The sequence below is a fragment of the Acomys minous genome (genome assembly GCF_964271855.1).
Source record: "Acomys minous genome assembly, chromosome: 6".
NCBI classification, from domain to species: domain Eukaryota; kingdom Metazoa; phylum Chordata; class Mammalia; order Rodentia; family Muridae; genus Acomys; species Acomys minous.
Window position 1 is genome coordinate 23,075,854 of NC_140487.1, and position 19,327 is coordinate 23,095,180.

General features: G+C 43.2%; 1 protein-coding gene across 2 annotated transcripts in view; it reads left to right on the forward strand.

The window, feature by feature from the left end:
• Nucleotides 1–19,327, forward strand: part of PEX1 (peroxisomal biogenesis factor 1) — a 62,555-nt gene that overhangs the window by 40,886 nt on the left and 2,342 nt on the right. For both annotated transcript variants that reach the window (XM_084784781.1, XM_084784780.1), the window contains 13 exons: nucleotides 205–287; nucleotides 1,322–1,454; nucleotides 3,339–3,435; nucleotides 5,165–5,335; nucleotides 6,847–7,001; nucleotides 8,658–8,847; nucleotides 9,128–9,294; nucleotides 10,755–10,889; nucleotides 12,416–12,480; nucleotides 14,185–14,327; nucleotides 14,515–14,618; nucleotides 15,533–15,709; nucleotides 17,569–17,799. In XM_084784781.1, the coding sequence (XP_084640907.1) occupies nucleotides 205–287; nucleotides 1,322–1,454; nucleotides 3,339–3,435; nucleotides 5,165–5,335; nucleotides 6,847–7,001; nucleotides 8,658–8,847; nucleotides 9,128–9,294; nucleotides 10,755–10,889; nucleotides 12,416–12,480; nucleotides 14,185–14,327; nucleotides 14,515–14,618; nucleotides 15,533–15,709; nucleotides 17,569–17,799 (1,851 nt within the window). The remainder of the gene's footprint in view (nucleotides 1–204; nucleotides 288–1,321; nucleotides 1,455–3,338; nucleotides 3,436–5,164; nucleotides 5,336–6,846; nucleotides 7,002–8,657; nucleotides 8,848–9,127; nucleotides 9,295–10,754; nucleotides 10,890–12,415; nucleotides 12,481–14,184; nucleotides 14,328–14,514; nucleotides 14,619–15,532; nucleotides 15,710–17,568; nucleotides 17,800–19,327) is intronic.

A 19,327-nucleotide genomic window follows, 5' to 3' on the forward strand; every position in this document is an offset into this window, starting at 1 on the left:
TATGCAAAGTGTCACCAGACAGCTTCGCTCTTTCTGCTTGTCTGTAGATATCTATGTCCCATGTGCCATGTCGTCAGGGTGTTCATCCTGTGTCCTCGGTGCTCAGCTGTCTCTGTCTGTGATTCTTCTTTTAGGGGGCGGGGCCTCAGGGATCCATGAACGCTGTAACCTTGAAATGTAAGCTGCTTTTCCTTGCTGCTGTAGGTCCTTCCAGAGCCTGTAAGAAGAGAAGAAAGCAGTGAGGACGTTGACTTGCCTCTTCCCTTTCTAAAGCTGGGCTCTCTGGGGTAAGAGACCACAGTCACACCAGTGTGCTTACACTGCTTTGGTTCTCTCTGTAGGCGCTGTACCTGCAGAGGCACAGTGTCGGGGAGACAGGAGTGCCAGCGGAAGGTCTTTCTAATGCAGGGGCAGATTGTTTTCAAGGGTTATTTCTGCCTTTGCACATAGGTCAGACCCTTGCCCTGTCTCCTTAGGCAGCTCGTTTCATTAGAGATTCTCCTTTGAGCATTGACTTGTGGGAAGAGTTAACTGACTACCACCCGACCATTGTGCTCCACTAAAACAGTAGTTAGTGAAACAAGGAAAGGCTAAGTCTAAAACAATGGTTGAGTGGTGAGAAATATTTCAAATTAAGTTATTACCTCACTATTTTATTATAATAATTAGGAATTTTTGGTGTATTTTTTTCATCTTTTCAGGAAAATGAATCTGAAAGTGAAGCCCTCTTAGTTTGTTTGTGTGCTGTGAGTGACAGCCATAGCAGTGTTAGCATGAGCGAGCTCCCCCGCTCTTACACTTCATGGAGAGTAGTCTAACTTCCTTTCCACCGTTACCAAACCTTGAAGAGGCTTACGTGCAGCAGGGTGCATTAATATGAAGTAAAATCTCTCTGGAGCCCACTTTCAGGAGTTTTAGTTCCCTTTCTGTTTTCATGAATAGAAATCAATGTAGAAATCAAAAAATCGTGTAGATTCGATGTCTCTGATTTTCCCAGTAAGCGCTTCCAAAGCACTTGCTTATGATGGTATTGATTACCAAGCTAAAAGTGATTTGAGGATGGGGCATTGGTGTGTTCACAGATCCAATTAGTAACCTTTCTAGAGAGTTCCAGTTACTGGGAATGTTGCAGATGTTGAACTGATGTTGGAACGCTGCTCATCAGATACAATATCCCACCACTAGCCTAAGTCAAGGAAAACTTCCAAGATTTTGCTCCTTAAACATCGCTGACTAGCCCGGGAAGGACAGCTTCGGCCTTTTATAGCTAGGCTTTACCTTGCAGTGGGCTTTGGTCACATAGGATTTATATGTTTTGCAGTGGAGTGAATTCCTTAGGGCTATCTGCCATGGAGCATGTCACTAACAGCCTCCTGGGACGTCCTTTGTCACGGCAGCTGATGTCCCTCGTCGCAGGACTTAGGAACGGTGCTCTTTTGATCACTGGAGGAAAGGTATTTGGTTCAAATGTGCTCCTTTTCACTAGCTAGTAGCATTTCATTCTCACCTTCTGGATTTTGATATGTATTTTAAAGAGCTTTTTAATACGTGGTAGAAGATACAATTGTACACTCATTAATATTTTGTGTGCCTGATAAGTATTAGGGAAATAATCATGAATAAGCCTTCATGACTTAGTCAGGGTGGGAAGAGACACCATGACCACCACAGCAACCCTTATAAAGGAAAAGCATTTCATTGGGGCTGGCTTACAGTTCAGAGGTTTAGTCCGTTATCATCATGGCGAGAAGCATGGCGGCATGCAGGCAGACATGGTGCTGGAGAAGGAGCTGAGAGTTTCACATCTTGATCCTAAGGCAGCAGAAGGAGACTGTGTGCCACACTGGGAGTAACTTGACCATAGGAGACCACAAAGTCCAGTCCCGCAGTGACACACTTCCTCCAAGGCCACACCTCCTAATAGTGCCACCCGCTATGGACCAAGCATTTAAGCACATGAGTCTATGGGGGTCGTTTGTTCCACACTGTTAGACTTCAGAGAGTGACAGCAAGAAGTGACAAGAAAAAACTGATAATAAAGGAACTACGAAAGCCCACCAGCCTTGGCCGTGCTGGAGGACGCTGTACAAGCAGTTAGCAAATGGTGAAAAGTGCTGCCTTGTGACGTCACAATTCCACTTCTTTGTAGAAGCGCACGGGCATGTATTTGTTTGGATGCTTATTTTGACTTGATAATGGCTAAAATTGGGAGGAGCATATTGCATATATTTAATAGAGTATAGAGAGGTAATTGTTAAGCAGCTGAAGTAAAAACATCAAATTATAAAACTTCATTAATATTTTAGTTCTGTTTTCATAAATTTGTAAAAATATGGAATGCTTAGATACATGAAAAATATTAAAATAATTACTGTAGAATGATTATATAAGTTCTTTTCACCTTTCTTCACTAAGTATGATTGTTTTTCATTTTTACATATTACATTACAATGAGAAATAAACGAAAGCTTGTATTTGCAAAAAATAAAAAATGCCCATTGACTGTAAGCCAGTCCTTTGTTCTTATATCGAAGTGGGCTGTCCTGGCAGCTGAATTGTCTCTCAAGGGCTGTGCTGCACATCTGTGATCCCAGCCACTCTGAAGGCTGAGGCAAGGGGATCTTAAATTCAAGGTCACACTGGCCAACATGGTAAAACCTAATCTGTAAAACATACCATATATCATCATGTCTGTCACAGGAAAAAGAGTGACTGAAGGCTGTACCCCACATTAATTGGTAGTCACAGAAATGACTGTAAACCCTTAAGAAAGCAGTAATTAAAATTATTGACTACAAGGTAATAGGGATAGTAATGATCTACTTTTTCATTAAAATAATTGAAATTAAATAAGAATGTTTACTTCAGAAAAATTTGTTGATATGTTAATCATCTTTTGTACCAATAAAGTATTGTTTTTAAAGGTTTTTATTTAAATGTTATTAGTTATATTAACTAGCAGGTGTAGAGATTTGTTTACTTTCTTTTTTCCGAGACTGGGTCTCTCTGTGCTAGCCTTTGCTGTCCTGGACTTGCTTTGTAGACCAGGCTGGCCTCAAACTCTCGGCAATCCACCTGCCTCTGCCTCCCAAGTGCTGGGATTAAAGGCGTGCGCCACCACGCCCAGCCTGAGAGATGTGTTTACTTTCTGTCGATGCACTGTAATGAGCACAGGGTGCCTCACACACTAAAAGCCTATTTTCCGGAGCACAGAATCCCACACTGCAACTGGATTGGGGTCTACCGATCTGTTGATGAGGCTGAAGGTTGGTGGCTGCTGCAATGACAGAGCTGTAACCAAACCTATTGAGAGTTCTGACGACGTGATTGTTTTCCAGGGAAGTGGGAAGTCAACATTAGCCAAAGCCATCTGTAAGGAAGCGTATGACGTTCTGGATGCCCATGTGGAAATAGTGGACTGCAAAGCTTTGCGAGGTAGGAATGAGCAGGCCACATAACTCCCCTTCTGTAGACAAGAATATATTGTTAATGCTCTTAGTAGACACATCTAGGTACTTTTTTAAAATACTTTTTTATTATGCTCATTGGTGTTTTGCCTGTATGTATATCTGTGTGGGGGTGTCAGTCTTGGAGTTACAGATAGTTGTGAGCTGCCATGTGGGTGCTGGGAATTGAACCTGGGTCCTTTAGAAGAGCAGTCAGTGCTCTTAACTTCCAAGCCATTTCTCCAGCCCCAGCTAGGTACTTTTTAAACTTTCATTTTTGTCTTTTAGTTATGGAAAATCCTTACAAATTTAGAAGCTGGGTGTGCTGGCACATGCCTTTAGTCTCAACACTTAGGAGGCAGAGGCAAGTGGATCTCTGTGAGTTAAAGAGCAGCCTGGTCTGGTCTACAGAGTAGTTCAAGACAGCCAAGGCTACACAGAGAGATTCTGCCTTGAAAAAAAAAAGAAAGGAAGGAATAAAATCCTTAGAAACTTTAAGGCTTAGTCTTTCTGATGTTTGTGATAAAAATCCCTAAAATTCTTTTTGACAATCTCTGTAGACTGTGTTCTTCGAAATACCAACATATGTCATTTCAAGTGGTTAGAGTGTGCTCCATTTAAATCTGTACTAAATCTTTGAGTTGCTCTTTAGTGGAGTTCAGGGGCTGAAAAGGGTAAATGAGTGGACCTGGGTGGCAACAAGAAGAATTACAATTGAGCTTGTAACACTTGTGGGGTTTTGTTTTGTTTTTCAAAACAAGGTCTATCTGTGTATTACTGCTGCCCAGGAACTCACTTTGTACACCACCCTGGGCTCGAACTCAGAGATCCACCTGTCTCTGCCTCCCAAATACTGGGATTAAAGATGTACACTACCACTGCCTGGCCCACTTGTATATTTTTTAAAGTCTAACATTTACATTATTATCTATTTGGTTAAAACAAGTGGTTGGAACAGTTTCACTTTGAACAATTAACTTCCTTCTATGTTTCTACTAATACCCTACTCTTAGCTAGTCTTTGTAGCTCATGTTTTTTACCTAGTACATACATAATAGAAAATAAGAAATGACATTAATAGATGTACGAAATTCTCAAAGAATAAATAAAAATATGTTTTTAAAGCAAGATACAGATAGCTCCTGAAACTCATTATTTCATTTGCTATAAAGGAGGTTTTAATCTTCCTTGAAGGCCCACGACACATTTGGATTTGGGATTGTTCCAAGTGTGATGAAGTTTTAATTTCCAGACAACAGAACATTTACAGATCTCTAAGCTAATGTGAAAGTTTCCTAGTATTTAGCTTTAAGGTAAATTTGTTTCATGGGCCTTCAAGGAGCTAAATATCATGAAAGTTTAGCAACTACTAGGGTTTGGTTCAGAGCCTGGCCCCTTACTCTGATTTATGCTTTCTACAGCCTCTGTATGTATTTCACAACCGTAAGCTGCCTGAAACTCTGCAGTGAGACTGAGTGCATGCAGATGAAAGTCAGAGTCGCATGTGTCTTTCCTTTGTGACACAATTTGGCACTTTGAGGTCTTGGAGACTGAGGAGTTGAACATGTTGAAGATTAATGAGCTTTTTGATTGGCGTATTAATAAAACATGGGTTTAATTTTTACAGATAAACTGATATTGAGTTCTTCTAGTGCTTTCAAGAGGAGCCTAAACTTCCCAGCCTTGAATAACACTGAAACCACATCTTCTGTGTCTAGGCAAAAGGCTTGAAAGCATACAAAAAGCCCTAGAGGTGGCTCTCTCAGAAGCAGCCTGGAGGCAGCCATCTGTCGTTCTGTTGGACGACCTGGACCTCATTGCTGGACTGCCAGCTGTCCCGGAACACGAGCACAGCCCTGAAGCAGTGCAGAGCCAGCGGCTTGCCCACGGTAATGGCCCTCTGGCTTGGGAGCTTTTTCGTTTGTCAGGCAACACTTTCCGTTTTAATGATTAGTCTGTTTTTTACATTTTAATAAGTTGTATTTATTTATTACTTGTGCATTTGTTGGGGGTGGCACCTGTGTACCCAAGGGTACATATGGAGGCCAGAGGACAGTTTTCAGGAGCCTCTTCTCTCTTCCACCTGGAGATTGAACTGAGGTTGTCAGGCTTGGTGGCACATGACCTGACCTGCTGAGCCATTTTGCTGGCCCTAAATCTACCATTTTAAGGGAATAAGGTGTATGCTGTTGTGTGTTCCTTTGGGTAGCCCTCTCCCGCTCTTGAGTAGGCGATGGCAGAGCAAGAGCAGGGAAAAGCCCTGACTTGGTGTCTCGTTCTGCTTGTCTTGCTGAAAGCTGTTCTGTTACAGACTCACTGTCGCTTCGGTGCCATTGGCAGATACTTGTTGAAAGGAAACAGTGCGGTGGTAATAATGGCGGCTGCTTCTGGAAGAGGGCCTGCCTTGACTGTACATGCGCGTGGCTCCTGGTTTTTTAAGTCAGCAAATGGAAACTGACAGAGAGAAGTAACTGAGCCAGATTAGCCAACCGGAAGGTGGCAAGATGCACTGTCCTAGAAGAGTGTTTCCTGTGCTGTGTGAGCATCTAACCCAAAGAGAGAGTGAGGTGGGCGACAGCGTTTCCAGGAAGGCTCCCAGAGATGGTGGTAAATGAACTAAGCGTTAATGGAAAGGTGAAAATTAATAGGCATCAAAAGAAGTATAGTTCACAAGGAAAGGTGTGAAAGATTATAAAATGTTGGAGTCCACATCGTTGATTGTGGCTTAGAATGCGAAGAGAGGCCTGGTGTGGAGGGAGGGTTGCAAGGATCAACAGCATTACCTCATGGTTCTAGAGAGCTGAAGTCAACACAAAAAACAACAAGAGTGGCTTCCATTAGGTTAACTAGTGTTGATCTCAGAGTTGGGGTTTTGTAAGCTCCTGTAGAACCTCACGTTGACAAGTCTTGCACAAACTCCTAAACGCCTCTCTGTTAGTCTCTGTTCAAGGAGGGCTGCAAATCTCTGCATCAGGACTCAGGGATGCATTACTAATGCCTATTTCAGTAGTGATCTCCTCAGCCAAACTTCGCTAAGCCTTGGATAGAAAGAAATTATTCAGGAAGACGCGACGTGTCTGCTAAAGAACCACAATAGTATGGACATTTACCACCCTTCTAGAATATTCACATCTGAGATGCCCTTCTATTTCGATTCACTCACTGTATAAGATCCAGGAGTACAGAGCCTCAGTAGACATGTTCTGAGCTTATAGAGCCTCCAGTGTTTCCATTCGATTCAACACATCAGTGAGCGGGTACAGTTAATGTTTCAAAAAATATGACAGCTGTCCCATCTTACAGCTCAACCTTAGGTTATATTAGTATTTTAATGAATATACAGATTTAAGTTTTCATGGTTTTTCCCCCCTGAGCTTTTTGCTATATTGCTTCATTGTAGCTTTGAAGGATATGATGAAAGACTTTGTTTCTATGGGAAGTTTGGTTGCACTCATCGCCACAAGCCAGCTCCAACACTCCCTACATCCCTCACTTGTTTCTGCCCAAGGAATCCACATGTTCCAGTGTGTCCAGCACATCCAACCTCCTAATCAGGTAACCTGCTGCTTATTCAGATGATTGCACTGGGTTCTTTTTCTTCGAAATTGCTATTCCTTTAATAGTGACTGCTTCTAGGAGATTGTACGGATATTTAAGAGCAGCATGTGTGGTTTGAGAGCACAGATTATAACTTACAATCATCTGAAATGTTACCCACTTACCAAGGAAATGGCTCGATTATATTGTTGGTTGTGAGCCTAGTCTTTAAAGGCTGAGCCATCTCTCCAGCCCAGAAAGGCTTTCTTAAAGTTAGTATTTCTTCTGAATGAGGATAAAATGAAGTGTAGACGTCTTTTAACAATTTCATGAAGCATCCCTGCCCACTTCAAGACATTGTGCTCACCAAGCATTTAGTGACCACGAGGAGAAGGAAGCATGCTCAGACTGATGAGCACACTGAACAATTATTTTGTTTAAGATTCTTGACACTACGCAATACTCCGTTAGTATACAAACTCTTTGCCTTTTAACTGCTATTTAAAAAGCAGAGGTATTGGCCTATTACTCTGTGTCACAGAGGGCTGAGCTCAGTGATAAAGAGCTTGCCTAGAATGTGGAAGGGCCCTGGATCCAGTACTCAGTACCAAAAGGAAAGAAAGGATAGGATGTTGGTTTGTCTTACTCAAGGTTACTGTTGCTGTGAAGAAACACATGACCAAAAGCAAATTGATGAGGAGAAGGGTTTATTTTACTCACAGTTCCATGTAACAGGTCATCCACCAAAGCAGCTAGGGCAGGAAGTCAAACAGGGCAGGGACCTGGAGGCAGGGGCTGATGCAGAGGCCATGGAGGGGTGCTGCTCACTGGCTTGCTATCTACCCATCACTTGCTCAGCCTGCTTTCTTATATAAACCAACCTGGCACCACCGACAATGGGCTGGGCCCTCCCACATCATCAATCATTAATTAAGAAGATGCCCTACAGGCTTGCCTACAGCTTGATCTTATGGAGGCATAATCCCAACTGAGGCTCCTTCCTCTCTGATGACTCTAGCTTGTGTCAAGTTGGCATAAAACTATCCTGCACATTGGCTAGTGAGTATGTTTTTAGAAATGTTCTAGAAACAAAAAGCTTCTTAGCCAGATGTTACTTAAAGTGCTTCCAAATGGAGAAGGAAATGGCAGTCTTGATTCAGTGCAGTTTTTAGAAGATTTACCGAGGAATGCTTGAAGTATATAATTTTAGACAAGACACAGAAATATAACCCTCTGATAGGATCATGGCAGAAGCAAAGTGTTTCTTTGTGATTCTGAAGGAAAAGGCTGGACCCAACCCTGCTGTCTACTGTCTGGTTAGCCCTAGCTTCAACAATTAGAAGGTCTTCCTCACATGCGGAGGCCTGGGGGGTGGGGGGGGGGGTCCACCTTTCCTCACGTGCCGGTGTGAAGGCAGCTAGGAGTGGCCTGTGCTGGGAGTGAGCAGAGTCACCTGCCAGAGTGCTTGTGGCGGAGCAGCCGACTGTACCATGTAGTGTGGGTGTCCAGATGTGTACCCCACCTCAGCTTGTGTAACTGTACTCTGTCGTGTTCGCACAATGGGGAAATTGCCTGGGGAGGCATTTCTCTGATTGTATTCCCATAGCTAAGTGACATATGACTAGTGATGAGCCATTGAAAAGTAATAATATGAATTTTGTGTTTTTCCTTAAGGAGCAAAGATGTGAAATTCTGCATAATGTTGTGAAGAACAAACTGGGCTGTGATATAAACAAGTCCCCTGACTTGGACCTGCAGCGCATAGCTAAAGAAACTGAAGGGTTTGTGGCCAGAGACTTCACAGTTCTTGTGGACCGAGCCGTACACGCTTCTCTCTCTCGTCAGCATCTGTCCACCAGGGAAGGTACCTGGACAAACCCTCAACTTCGGTCTGTTGTGAGAATGTAGTCATGGCAGAGCAAGAATTACACAGTCTGGCTTCATAGAGTATCTGATAGAAACCTGGCATTTCTAGTCAATATGGCAGCACATTTTAAAGATGAATTGAGCTTGGAGGTGCACACCTTTAATCCTGTCACTCAGGAAGCAGAGGCAGGCTGATCTGTTTGAGGCTGGCTAGGGGCACCTAGTGAGAGCTTATCTTAAATTTTTTTAAAAAGACTTTTGTTTATTTTTAAAAACAGAATTGACTTTAACAACATCAGACTTCCAAAAGGCTCTCCATGGGTTTCTTCCTGCTTCTCTGCGAAATGTCAACCTGCATAAACCCAGAGACCTGGGCTGGGACAAGATCGGTGGATTGCATGAAGTTCGGCAGATACTCATGGACACTATCCAGTTACCAGCCAAGGTAAGATAAAACACATACACACACACACACACACACACACACACACACACACACACACACACATGCTCACACACAGTCACACGCGTACACATACACACACAGTGCTGATGGCAAGAAGAATCCTTGAACCATTGGCTGTAGCTCATCCAATTTCCATTTGATTGACGATGTAAACCCATTTTGCTGTGAATGTCTTAATTCCATTTAGCTTAAGTAACTCATATTTGCTAAAGCACAGTGAACCACCCACTGGGATTCAGCAGAAGCAGATAGGAGTAGTGTAGGATGTCTCCTCTGGGTCCACTGGACGGCTGGATTAAGCAGACTTTCTGACTCCGGGTACCAGTCCTAGGAAGGCAGAGTTGACAGGCAGTGTGAACTAGGTGGATGGGAAGACAGAGGAGGCAGTATTGCCTAGGGCGTACTGTGTTGAGTCAGAGAGACTGAGAAGTGAGGACAGCTGTGTGAGGTCCAGGACTCATGCAAAGTAAAGAGATGATTAAGGATTTTGGGTTGCATGTGACTGGCTGGCAACCCTTGGGAAGAGTTGCTGTCTAGGCCTGGGGCATGTTGATATGGCACAGAACCATAGATTTAAGGGAGAAGAAGTGGGCATGGGATTACGAGCCAGCAACAACATGACTACAGATGCTGAGGCACCAGGCATTCCTATCCAAGGTGTGGAAGCCATGTGCTTGACTGCTGACCTTGAGGCCTCTCCAGTTAGGAGAAAGCAGAAGTGAGGTTGGAATGCTGTGAGGTGAGCCCACACAGGCTTGCCTCAGAGAGGAGGCAAGGACATTGCTGAGTGTAGCTAGTATTTAGTTAATATCAGATAGGGTTTTGCTCTCTGGGCAACTGAGCAACAGCTGCTCACTTGTTCAGCAGGGAGACTCTTGACAGACGTTACTGTCTATAACCATAACATGTGCTTCCTTTTGATTCTGTATTTAATTGTATCAGCTGCCACAGTTTAACCACACAAGTGGTGGTTCGCTTGTTGGAAGACTGGGCATTTGCCCTTTGTTTTCCTAACTACTTTTATTACACTTTAAATAGAAAACCTGGTGGATCACTGTGAGTTCGAGGTCAGCCTGGTCTACAAAGCGAGTCCAGGACAGCCAAGGCTACACAGAGAAACCCTGTATTGAAAAACAAAAAACAAAAAACAAAACAAAACAAAAGCCTGGTTTAGTTCTGTAGCTCGGTGGTTACGCCTTGCCTGGCTTTAGTACCACCAGAACAAAACAGTCAGTCAGTGAAGTGGAAGAACGTTCTGATGCCCTGACACATGCATCGCGTGGACCCCGTTGATTATTTCCAGCAGGAATTCCTGTTTCTGCTGTTGTGGTGTTGTTAGTAAAGGGAGGTGGTAGCTATTGCCGTCCAAGTATTTTCTGTGAACTGTATTCAGACTCTGATTATATTTTTGTTCTTTGTCACACTTTTAATGTTTTCAGTACCCAGAATTATTTGCAAACTTGCCCATACGACAGAGGACTGGAATATTGCTTTACGGTCCTCCTGGGACAGGAAAAACTTTACTTGCTGGAGTAGTTGCAAAAGAGAGTGGAATGAATTTTATTAGTATCAAGGTATGTGTGCATTTGCCTTCCTGCCTTGTCTTTTCCACTGAGGCAAACACAGCATCCAGGAAGCCTTTGAATGTGTAGACTTTATTGGCATTGTTTTACGCTCAAAGCTGTGAGCCTCTTATTTTCGAACCCATGCCATTCTGTTCCCTCTTCCTCTCATTCTGTAGCAGCCACTAATCTTATTTTGTGACTGTGGGTTTGCCTGTTCTTAATGCTTTGTATGCAAGAGATCAGGTCATGTGTGCCCTGCTGTGTCTAGCTTCTTTCACATAGTGTGCTCCATGCCATCAGGGCCATTGATCCTTTTTGTGTCAGGACACATTCCATTGCTCACCTGAACTGCACTTTGCTTAGATAGTCACTGTCACTGGTAAACTCTGGGCTGTTTTACCATCAGGCTTTAAAGCATATATTTTAACATTAAGTTATTTATTTTGTGCATGTGTGTGTGTTTGTGTATGTGTGTGTGTGTGGGCACACATGTGCCACAGTGGACATAGCACGGGACAGCCTGTGGGAGTTGGTTCTCTCCTGGCACTATGTGGTTCCACGGACGAACTCAAGCCTCCAGCTTAGTGGCAGGTGCCTGCGCCCTCCGCGCTGCCTCTGCAGTACTCGACTGCTAGGCTTTCATGGATAATGTTGGTGTAAACATCTGTGCACAGGGTTTTTATAGACATCGACTCTCATTGGGGGGGGGGGGTGGGTAATGAGTAGAAACGCTGGGCCTTAGGGTAACTCCTGCTGAACTTCTTCAGGAAACACCATACTTTTCCCCCACCACTGCTGTTCATGCCAGTTCCAATCATGTTTCTCAATTGTGCATTAGTCTATTTGGAAAGCTAAGAAGGGGAAAATGATGCATTTATTGCTTTGTAGCTGTAAGGAATGAGTGCTGACCCAACTCTCTCTCTGAATGGCTTCTGTGTTCTTGTTTAAGGCAGATCACCATCATTGTGAATAGAATTTATGTAAATATTAAGAGAAACAGCGAACTGTATTTAAGGGGAAAGAGACCTACATGAGTAAAGGCGACTTTTCTGGTCCTTTCACTTGCTGGCTGCCTTTTTCCCTACCGAGTGCACACGAGGTCTAAAGTGTGTTTAGGGCATACAGCAAGCACAGTAGCTGATACTGGAAAGAGGCCTGAAACAGACACCAGCAGGAAAGTCACTGCTGAGTGGTCGTGGGCACAACAGGGCAAACACAGTAGGGAGGCATGGAGTAGCTGGGGTGGTCACACAGCGTTGTCGGGTGAAGTGCTTCAGGATAGGGACATTTTGACAAAGATCTAAAGGAGATAAAGCCACAGGCCACAAAGGAACAAGCAGGACAGCGTTCTAGGCGAGGAAGCAAGGGCAGGGAGCTGTTGAGACACTCAGCCCAGCACAGCTGTAAGATACGGAAGAGACATCCGTTCAAGCCTATCCTACAGGTTCTATAATTCACTATGTATGCTTAAACCCCAATGCTTTGTTTGTTTATAATTCATCTTGTCTCAACTCTGATTTTATTTCACCCTCTAGGGACCAGAGTTACTCAGCAAATACATTGGAGCAAGTGAGCAAGCCGTTCGAGATGTTTTCATCAGGTGGTTCTTGTGAATGAAGTAACTGACTGTTACCAGTTGTCAATCATGCTTTGGGCCGTAGTTTTTGAAGCACTGGTATTTGAAACCTATGGTTTATGTGAATTATTAACCAACCAACGGACAGGGATTTTATTTCAACAAGTACTACCTAAAATATACATTGTTTCCAGTATTAAATTTTGGAGATTACTTTCTCTTTACCATAGTAATATTCCTGAAAGTGGAATCATAAGTAGCTGTTCAAAGCCAGATGTTTCCTTCTCTTTGGAGACAAGAGCTCACTCCATAGGACCGGCTAGCCTTGAACTCAGGGCCCTTCTACACCAGCCTCTTCATTTTGGGGACTAGACGTTTGCATCGCTACACTTTTCTTTCAAGTTAGATTTTTTTTTTCCTCCCCAAGACAGGATTTCTCTGTGTAGCCCTGATTGTCCTGCACTCACTTTGTAGATCAGGCTGGCCTTGAACTCACAGAGATCCCCCTGCCTCTGCCTCCCCGAGTGCTGGGATTACAGGCGTGTGCCACTGCACCTGGCTTCAAATTCAATTTTTATATGAAGTAAATAATTATTCCTAATATACCCCTTATGTTTTTAAGTGTTAAGTTCTCTTTTTCCCAGTTCTAACATCTGTCTTAGAAGTCAAAATGCCATATATCTAGTTTCATTAATGCTCATATTACTGAATGTATATGAGACCGCATATTAGTAGTACAGAAGATAATACTTAAAGTTGAAAGAGTATTTCAAGTGTAACAGAATCATGGGAAAATTTTCAAGAAAAACTTTACTTTGTCATATTCTTCTAAAAAATTTAAAACACAGTATACAACTAAGATATTATACATAGTAAATATATGAATATAATTTGTAAAGGAATAATAAGGTAACAGTTTATGTATCTACTACACAATTAAGAAATAGAGCCTTATCATAGGAGCATCATTAAAGTCTATGACTACATACTGACAAAGGGCTAAATTAAAAAAGAACATATTATCATTCCAAATATTTTTTATCTAATAATACAAGTTTTTTTTTTGACAGTGTTCCTACAAAACAGTGCAAAATGCTAAAATACTGAGCTTGCCATCTTTGAACAGGTTGAAGAGTTAAACAAGCATTTCACAGAAGCCATTTAGCACACACAAAATGGCCACATTGGGCTGGAGAGTTGCTCAGGGCTTCAGAGAACTTGCTGTTCTTCCAGAGAACCTGGATTTGGTACCCAGCACCATTAACTCTATCTCCACAGGATCTGACATTCTCTTCTGGCATCTGAGTATACATGCGTGCACACACATATACATATAAAATTTAGAATACAAACAAATATTTTTTAATGGCTACCAATGATAAGAACCTATTGGCTAAGATTTGGGTTTTAGTCTCTTCCTAATCCAGAGGCATGACTTTCTAAACAAATATTTTAAATCTCTCAAGAGTCAATTTAGAGAGGAGATGGGAGGCAAATATGAGCAAAATACATTGTGTGTATATATGAAATTATCAGATAATTCATAATATAATAAAAATAAGTAGGACTACAAAAAACAAAAATCTCAGTTTAAATTTAATTATCTTGAAAATAAGAATAACTGCATGTAACTTGCTTTCTTTAAGGATTGGTTGTGAAATGTGTATGTGAGAGAATTTACAAACTCTGGTGCCTGCTAAAATACAGGATGTTTGTTTTTCTCCCCAGAGCACAGGCTGCAAAGCCCTGCATTCTTTTCTTTGATGAGTTTGAATCCATTGCTCCTCGAAGAGGTCACGACAACACAGGGGTCACAGACCGAGTAGTTAACCAGTTGCTGACGCAGTTAGATGGAGTAGAAGGCTTACAGGGTAAATCACTGTTAATTTTTTAAAATGCACATGCGCACACACACACACACACACACACACACACACACACACACACACACACACACATACACACACACACACATACACACACACACACACACACACACACACACACACTGGAGAAGTTACTGAATGATCATGCTCACAGTGTTATTTCCCCCCTCAGGAGTTTATGTGTTGGCTGCCACTAGTCGCCCTGACTTGATTGACCCTGCCTTGTTGCGGCCTGGCCGACTGGATAAATGTGTATACTGCCCTCCTCCAGATCAGGTGACAAAACCCAGCAGATGCCACTCTCTTTGCTTGTGAGCTTTACTTTGGCAATTGTCCTTAGAAGCAGCTTTGCAGCCTGGTGATGGTAGTAGTGGTGGTGGTGGTGGCAGCACCCACCTGTGATCCCAGCACTCAGGGAGGCAGAGGCAGGCGGATCGCTGTGAGTCCAAGGCCAGCCTGGTCTACAAAGTGAGTCCAGGGCAGCCAAGGCTACACAGAGAAAACCTGTCTAGGGCGGGGGGTGGGGTGGGGGGGGGGTTGGGGAGGAAGGAGGAGGAGGAGGAGGAAGAGGAGGAAGAGACAGTTTTGTTTACTGTTTACTCAAAGCATAAAAGATGCTGAGTCAGGTGCAGCCCTTCAATGCACTCCTGTTCCAGAAATGACTGTGTTGACCAATAGGAGAAAATCAGGAAACCTGAAGAAGTGCCCTCTGTGATCCCAAGCTCCATATCCAGTCAGAAAGTTCCAAGCCAGAATCAAGCCAGTGGGACAGTGAGCATTTGGCCAGGTCGTATGGAAAAGGGTGTTTTAACCATTCTGTCATTCAACCCTTGCGCCTAGATGTAGAAAGTAGTAAATGAGTAAAAGGGAAGGGCCAGAAGGTCAGAGTGTGTTGTCCATGTGTGCTTGTTCCTTAATGATTCTCCGTCATTGGCACACTTGCCCAAATGTGGGACATAACCACAGTATGACCCTGAGTTAGTCACACTGAACAGTGACAAATGCTGCCTTTTGTTCACTTTTCTACCTGTGTTTCCATTTAGGGGCACAGTTCTAAGAAGTATGTTTTTCAGCCTGCTTGGAAAGCGAGTTAAATATTTCAAATTAATTTATGAAAAAAGTCTTAGGAGTCACAATTTATAGGACCAGTTCATTTTTTTGTATTTAGTCATAAGTTTTTCTTTCTTCAGGTGTCTCGCCTTGAGATTTTAAGCGTCCTCAGTGACTCTCTCCCTCTGGCAGATGATGTGGATCTTCAGCACGTGGCGTCAGTCACAGACTCCTTCACAGGAGCAGATCTGAAGGCTCTGTTGTACAACGCACAGCTGGAGGCCTTGCAGGGGAGGCTGCTGCCCGCTGGGCTCCACGTGAGTTGTGGGAAGGCTGTTAGGGTGTTTGATGAGGGAGAGAGACCTCGTGCCAAACTGCAGAGAGACCTTAGTCTGCCTGTTGTAAACATTCAAAGATTGGAATGTGGGATTTGCAGAGAATTTTAATGGTGAAGATTTGGTATCTGTTGCACTAACATTACCTTAATATTAACAAACTATTTGGTATTAGAAAGATATAGAGTGGAAAAGCGTGAATTCATATAAACAGAAAAATAACGAAGGTTTTCAGCTATTCTCTTATAAATTAAGTTATTATTTACTTTAAAAATGAAAGTGGCAGTCTCCTGTAGAAGACATATATGCCCTTATCTCATTTTTGGCAACTTCCTGACTTCCTGATACAAGACGATCTTTGTTTATCTTGTATTTTCTATATCCCCGCCCTAGATCAGCATTTTTCTCAAATGATGGCATTTTGTTTTTAATTATTGCAGAAAATAATTTACTGCATTATAGGCTTTGCCTATATTATCTAGGAAGCTTTTCTGTATATTTCCCTCCACCAATTTTTGTTGGAAATTTCTGCAAGTCCTAACTTCAGTGTGTGTGGTGGGGGGAGAGAGAATGCACATGTTTATAATGTGTGTACATGGAAGTCAGTGTGCGGGCAGAGTTGCTCATGTACACAATGTGTGTACACAGAAGGCACCCTTGGGGGGCATTGCTCAGGTGTCCCCTCCCCTTTCTGAGGCAGGGCCTCTCACCAGTCTGAAACTGTAGGCTCGCTGGCCAGGGAGCATCTCGGTTATCCCTGTGCCTATGACAAGCCCACACTACTGTGCCCCTTATACGGGTTCTGGGCATTAAACTCAGGGCCTCATGTGTGCACAGAGCTAAATCTACTCAGTTATCCCCACAGCCCCAGGTCAAGGTTTTGCTGTGTATTTTAGCAAGCTGTTGCAGTGTTTGTTTTTATTCTTTATGGTACTAGGGGTTGAACTAGGAGCCAACACATGCTAGGCAAACCCTGTATGAATAAGCTACATCCCTAGCCCTGAAGGTGTCTTTCTGTTAGGATAAAGCAACTGCAAGTGCCAAGGAATGCCATAAAGTCACACCATGCAGCAGATCTAGGTCGGGCAAGAGGGTTACTGGGAGACAGGGAGAGCGAAGGCCTGACTCCAGGTGGGGACAGGAGAGACGGAGAACGAACAAGATAAAGAATGAGAGATGGAGGTGGGGGAAGGGCAAGGGGAGGGCAGGGGAGGGGTCTGGCTAGTCAGGGCCTTGTGTGCACCGCGCCTGATGTTGGTGGGGGAGGAACTGCTCAAAGGCAGGATGGCGGAGCACCTAACTTACAACCGTTTCTCCTTTCTCAGTCTGCTTTTCATATGAGTGCTTTACAATAACTCATTTCACAGTGAAAACAAAAAATGAGCAAAAGGCAGAGATGGAGAAGTAAAAGCTAGATTCTGAGTTCTAGCTGTGTTATCATTGGGATAGCCGATGGATTTTCTACTCACTTCCTCTGCCTTTGTGCTAATAGTCACGTTTGTATTGTGTAGGGCTGGGCGTGCAGCTCAGTTGGTAGGGTGCCTAGCATGCGCAGAACTCTGGATTCATCCCCCAGCACCAGGTAAATAGGCACACTTGAAATCCTAAGAATCATAAAATCAGGGTCATCCTGAGCTACATAGCGAATAGAAGGCCAGAGGGGGTTACACAAAACCTTGTCTCATAAAAACCTTTTTATCACATACCTCAAACCCTAGAGGATTAAGAGCTTGTTGAGAAGCTCAAGCCTCCCTGTGCTGCTCTGTGGAGCGGCATCTGCTGCTCTTCCTAGTTACGGAGTATCTGAGTCTTACAACTGGCACTCTCTCTGTGCAATTCAGGATGGAGGCTCCAGCTCTGACAGTGACCTAAGTCTGTCCTCAGTGGTCTTTCTTAACCACAGCAGTGGCTCCGACGACTCAGCTGGAGATGCAGAGTGTGGCTTAGACCAGTCCCTTGTTTCTCTCGAGATGTCGGAGATCCTTCCAGACGAATCAAGATCGAATATGTACCGACTCTACTTTGGAAGCTCGTATGAATCAGAACTTGGAAATGGAACCTCTTCTGACTTGGTATCTGTGCTTTCATCATTGTGTGCTTCAGATATGTAAAGATATATGTTGATGTGACATTGGACTGGGATTCATCTCCTAACCAGCCCCACATAGTCTTTCTGGTTGGTTGGACTGCAATAAAAGTAGTCCTGTGTTTTTAAGTTATGCCAATTAGTCATTTTTAGTTTTTGTTAAGCACTAGAACAAGCAGACGAGGGAGCAAGGGGGTTGGCTTCCTGGGCTCCAGATGTAGGTTCCTCTGTGCTCTCTCAGGTGTTTCTCTCTCTGTGAGTGACTTTAAACCCTTTTTACTATTTAATAGTAAATGTAAACTTTATTGTCATGAAGTACTTCTGGATGTTAGGAAATTGGCTGCAATGATGTCTAAAATTCCTAATAGCAAGAATGTTACCTGTTTGTGATTCTTTGTATGGAAAATATGAAAAGAACTAATAACATACATCAGGAAGGAAGCCATTTAGAGTAACCATGGACATCATTGTTGCTTTTCTATTTAGTTAAAATACAGACCCACTCCAGTTAATAGTGGCTGACTGTTTTTCATATGTAATACTTTTCATGCATGGTTGGGTTTGGGTTTTTTAATTTTATTTTTTGTTTTAATAAGTCCTGTTTCTAAAAATATAAAAATACCTACTCTTATCTCCAAGGAGTAAGGTCTTTTTATTTTATAGAATTTAATTCTGTTTTCTACTTTTTAGCTTCTCTCTAGAAATATCTGGGGACGTTAGCATAACTTTTCCAAGGACTATAGCCAGGCGTGGTGGTGCACGCCTTTAATCCCAGCACTGGGGAGGCAGAGGCAGGCGGATCGCTGTGAGTTTGAGGCCAGCCTGGTCTACAGAGCGAGTCCAGGACAGCTAAGAATACACAGAGAAACCCTGTCTCGAAAAACAAAAACAAAAACAAACAAAACTGTTTTCCAAGGACTTAGAGAAAGGGGGCTAGGGAAACAGTTGTCAGTAAAGTGCTTGACACAGAAAACATGGCCCGGGTTCTGAGTCCCAGGATGCTTGTAGAAACCTGGACACAGTGACACACACCTGTACTTCTAGCCTACTATTGCTGAACTCCGGGTCAGAGAGGCTGTCTCAGAACATAGGGTACAAGCCATTGAAAACACCTGATACCTCTGGACTCCACACACACCTGCACGCACACACACCCCTCGCCCCCACACACTAACACAGAAAACTTAGAGTAAGGCTCATGGTGAACCTGTCCATGGTCATCAGGGTAATAGCTTTGAGTAGCAAAATATTACAAGAAAATAAGCCTTTCTGGGTGGTGGCTTGTTTTGCTCTAGAGATCCTATACCATAGGATTTATACAATATGATCTTTTAAACTTGCTTACCTTTAGTGAATTAAAATATAAACTTACCTAAGCTAAGGTTAGTGCTTGAGGGATATGACCTGGTAGTCTGCCTGTGCCCCAGTGGATAGCCTTCTGCACATGCTAACAGCACCCAATCGACGTGGAGTTAAGGGGAATGGAAGGAGGAGGGCCTGGAAGTGGGATGATT